Below are 3,038 nucleotides of genomic sequence, written 5' to 3' on the forward strand. Positions count from 1 at the left end.
GGCCAGTCCCACCCGGATGTTACGACCATTATGACCACCATGGTCCCCGCAATCAGGAAGGCGGCAACCCTGGCCATGTAGCAGAGCACATGAATGCATTTAATGGTTGATGCCTTACTGGTGCCATTGTTGTCCGGACCTGCAGCTGCCCGAGGATGCAAGCGGACAGGAGAGGCCGCGCTTTGCGCGTCGCGGGCGGCCACGCCGCGAGCAGCGCCGCGCTTGGTTCGTGTTTTGGTTACGGTTGTGTTGGCGCAGAGGCACGCGGATAATTATCGCGCCCCTAGTTTGCTGCTGGAGGCATCCCCCTTTGCCGGCGCTCGCTTGCCTGGCTGCCCCGGCAATTGAGGTTTGTCATTCCCTGGGAAACACCGCACGCATGCAAGGGCGGGCTTTCTTGCAAAATGCCAACCCCTTGCGGTGGTTGCTGTGCCAGGCTGCAGGTGGCTGCGTGCATGCCGGCTGCGGGCTGCGGCACACCCTTTCTTGTGTGGGTAGCGCGGGTAAGCCGATCCAATGGTATCCTGGTAGTTACAGCGCACCGCAGGGGCCAGGGCCAGGGGGGGCAAAACATGAGGCCGCAGCAGGCAAGGCCAATCTCGGTTGGCGCATACAGTCAGTGACGGTGCTGACGTGTGTGTGATAGGGCGGGCGTTTCAAGGCCAGAGCACGACCGCAGAGGCGCACACGCGGGCGGGTCGCCAACAGTGCGGCTCAGGGCTGTGTTGTAGTGAGCAGTGCAGGTCTTGAGGGCACGCTGGTGATAATCTGGCCAGCAAGGGGGGGCGCGTCGGGCCGCGTGGTGCAGTGCGCGCGGTAGGGGCCACCTGGGCCCGGCTGGATGCGGGACGGAGCGCGCCGCGCGCTGCAAAGAGGCCCACGGAGCAGCTGCGCCGCCGCTGCGCAACAAATGCCTGCCCCCAAGTGCTGGGTTGGGCGCCACGCACCCTTTTCGCGGCCGGCCGGTTCTTTGGGGAAAGTCGACGGGCGCGCGGGGCGAGGCCGAGGGGAAGCTGGACAACTGCGGTGCTGGTGAGTTTCGCATCGCGGCGCACGAGGGCCGCCTGGCGCGCGCCTCCGAAGGGGGGCGAGCTTTTAGACCCCAAGCCTGGCAACTCTAAGCCTGGGCCGCGGCGCCGCCGCCGGGCCTGGGCGCGCGGGAGTCGGCAATAGCATGTGTCGGCGCGCTGTTGCACACACGGGAAAGAAGGGACGCTTGGGAGCATCGCTGAGACAGCCCCTGCCTGACCGCAAGCCCTGGCGCCGGTGCGGGTGCGCCGGCGTACGGGCCGATGCGGGGGTTGGGGCCAGCCGGCGCGCGAGCGCACGCGCGTGCAACGGTTTTAAAGCCACAAACGGCGCGAGACACGGCGCCCCGCGCGCGCGATTTGGGGGGAGGCGGGGCGCGCTGACGCACGCCCGCCGCGCGCGCACGGACTGCGCTCAATTCGAAGTGCAAGGGGGTAACGCCTTCCCGCGCCTGCTCGACGCGCGGGTGCTGCAGGGGCGGGGCGGCGCAGGGAAGCGGGGGCGGGGTGCGGCGCACACGCTGCCTGGGCACAGCGGTCGCTAGGCACCCCCGCACCCGACCAAGTCCCAAAAGCAGCAAGGCGCGGCCGGGTGCGAGCCAGAAGGGGGCCGCGCGGGAGGCGCGGCGCAGGGCCTGTGGGCAGACGGCTAGCCGGCCGTAGGAACCGGCACGACCTGAGCCGCGAGGCGGCGGGTCCGCAGCGCGCTGACGAGGCACGGAAAGCACACATTTGGGACCGGGCTGCATTCCTGATCTGAGATCAAGCAGCTGGGCACGCGTGCGTCGCGTGCTCCGATGGTACTGTACCATATTCACACATCAGAGAAGCTAAGTGCGGCATTCACAGCCGCGCCAACTGGGCGCAGCACGGCTCGCGGGCCCGCGTCGTCACCCGCGGCTCTCGGGCGTCACCCGGGGCGCCGTCACCCGCCCGACGACAGCGACATCAGAATGCCTGCGGCCGCCGACGCAAACGCGCTGCCGTCGGTCCGCTGGCTCGCCTCGCCGCCGGCGCTGGCAGCGCTATGGTGGTGGTGGTGGTGCCGCTTGCGCTTGCGCGCGCGCAGCATTGAGGAGTCGTTGCCGTCGGAATCCACAGACTCGATCTTGGACGGCCGGCTGCTCCACACGCGGCTGTTGTGCCGCTTCGGTGACGCGCGCCGCTCGACCGGCTTGAACGCCGACCCGCGGCCCGCGCCGGCGCCGGCGCCGGCGGCCTCGGCGCCGGCGGCGGCCGCGGCCGCGGCAGTGGCTGCAGACGCAGGCGCGCCGTCCGGCGGCAACATCCGGCCGGGCGGTCCAGCCGCGCCGCGGCGTCCGCCGGCCTCATGGCAGCTAGTGTCCGACCCCGCGCCGTCGCCGCCGTGCGCGGCCGCGCGGCGCTTGGCGCCGGCGCCGCCGGCGCCGCTGCCGCTGCGCGCGCGCGAGCGGGGCAGGGAGGGGCCGCCGCTGATCGCGACGTCGTCGCAAAGCTGGTTGGGGTCCAGCAGGCCGGGGCCGTCGCCGAAGACAGCCTTGGGGTCTTGCCACCAGTGCACCACGGGCAGCCTCAGGACGGGCGCGGCGGCGGGGCCCGACAGAGACATGGTGAAGCCCGACGGCGCGCCGCCGCCGCCAAACCCGGCGCCGCCCGCCGCGCACGATGGCGACGGCAGCGACGCCGGGCCGCCGCCGTAACCGCGGAGCTCAGGCGCGCTGACCGGGCCCTGGGGCGGCGCGGCGGCCGCGGCCGCGGCCGCGCGCGCGGTTCCGCCAGGCATGGGGGCCGTCTGGAGGGAGGTGGCGGCGCCGCCGCCGAAGTGCTTCTGGGTCCAGTAGGAGTGGGGGTCGAACGGCGCGGGGGCGAACGGCAGGCCGGCCACGGCCGCGACGCCGCCGGCCATCAGCTGTGATGCTAGCAGCGGCTGCAGCTGCGGCGCCGGGCGGAACGCGTTGATGGAAGGCGCAGACAAGGACGAGCCGCCGGGCAGCGGCGCCGTGGCAGCTAAGGCCGCGGGCAGCTGCAGCG

General features: G+C 72.0%; 1 protein-coding gene across 1 annotated transcript; it reads right to left on the reverse strand.

The window, feature by feature from the left end:
- Positions 1-1,953: 1,953 nt before the first annotated feature.
- MNEG_15719 (hypothetical protein) lies at positions 1,954-2,913 on the reverse strand (the record flags this gene model as incomplete). Its single annotated transcript, XM_014035810.1, has 1 exon — positions 1,954-2,913. The coding sequence occupies one exon, from the start codon at positions 2,911-2,913 to the stop codon at positions 1,954-1,956; it is 960 nt and encodes a 319-aa protein (XP_013891264.1).
- Between the last annotated feature and the right edge of the window lie 125 nt (positions 2,914-3,038).

The sequence above is a fragment of the Monoraphidium neglectum genome (genome assembly GCF_000611645.1).
Source record: "Monoraphidium neglectum strain SAG 48.87 unplaced genomic scaffold scaffold05595, whole genome shotgun sequence".
Taxonomy (NCBI): Eukaryota; Viridiplantae; Chlorophyta; class Chlorophyceae; order Sphaeropleales; family Selenastraceae; genus Monoraphidium; species Monoraphidium neglectum.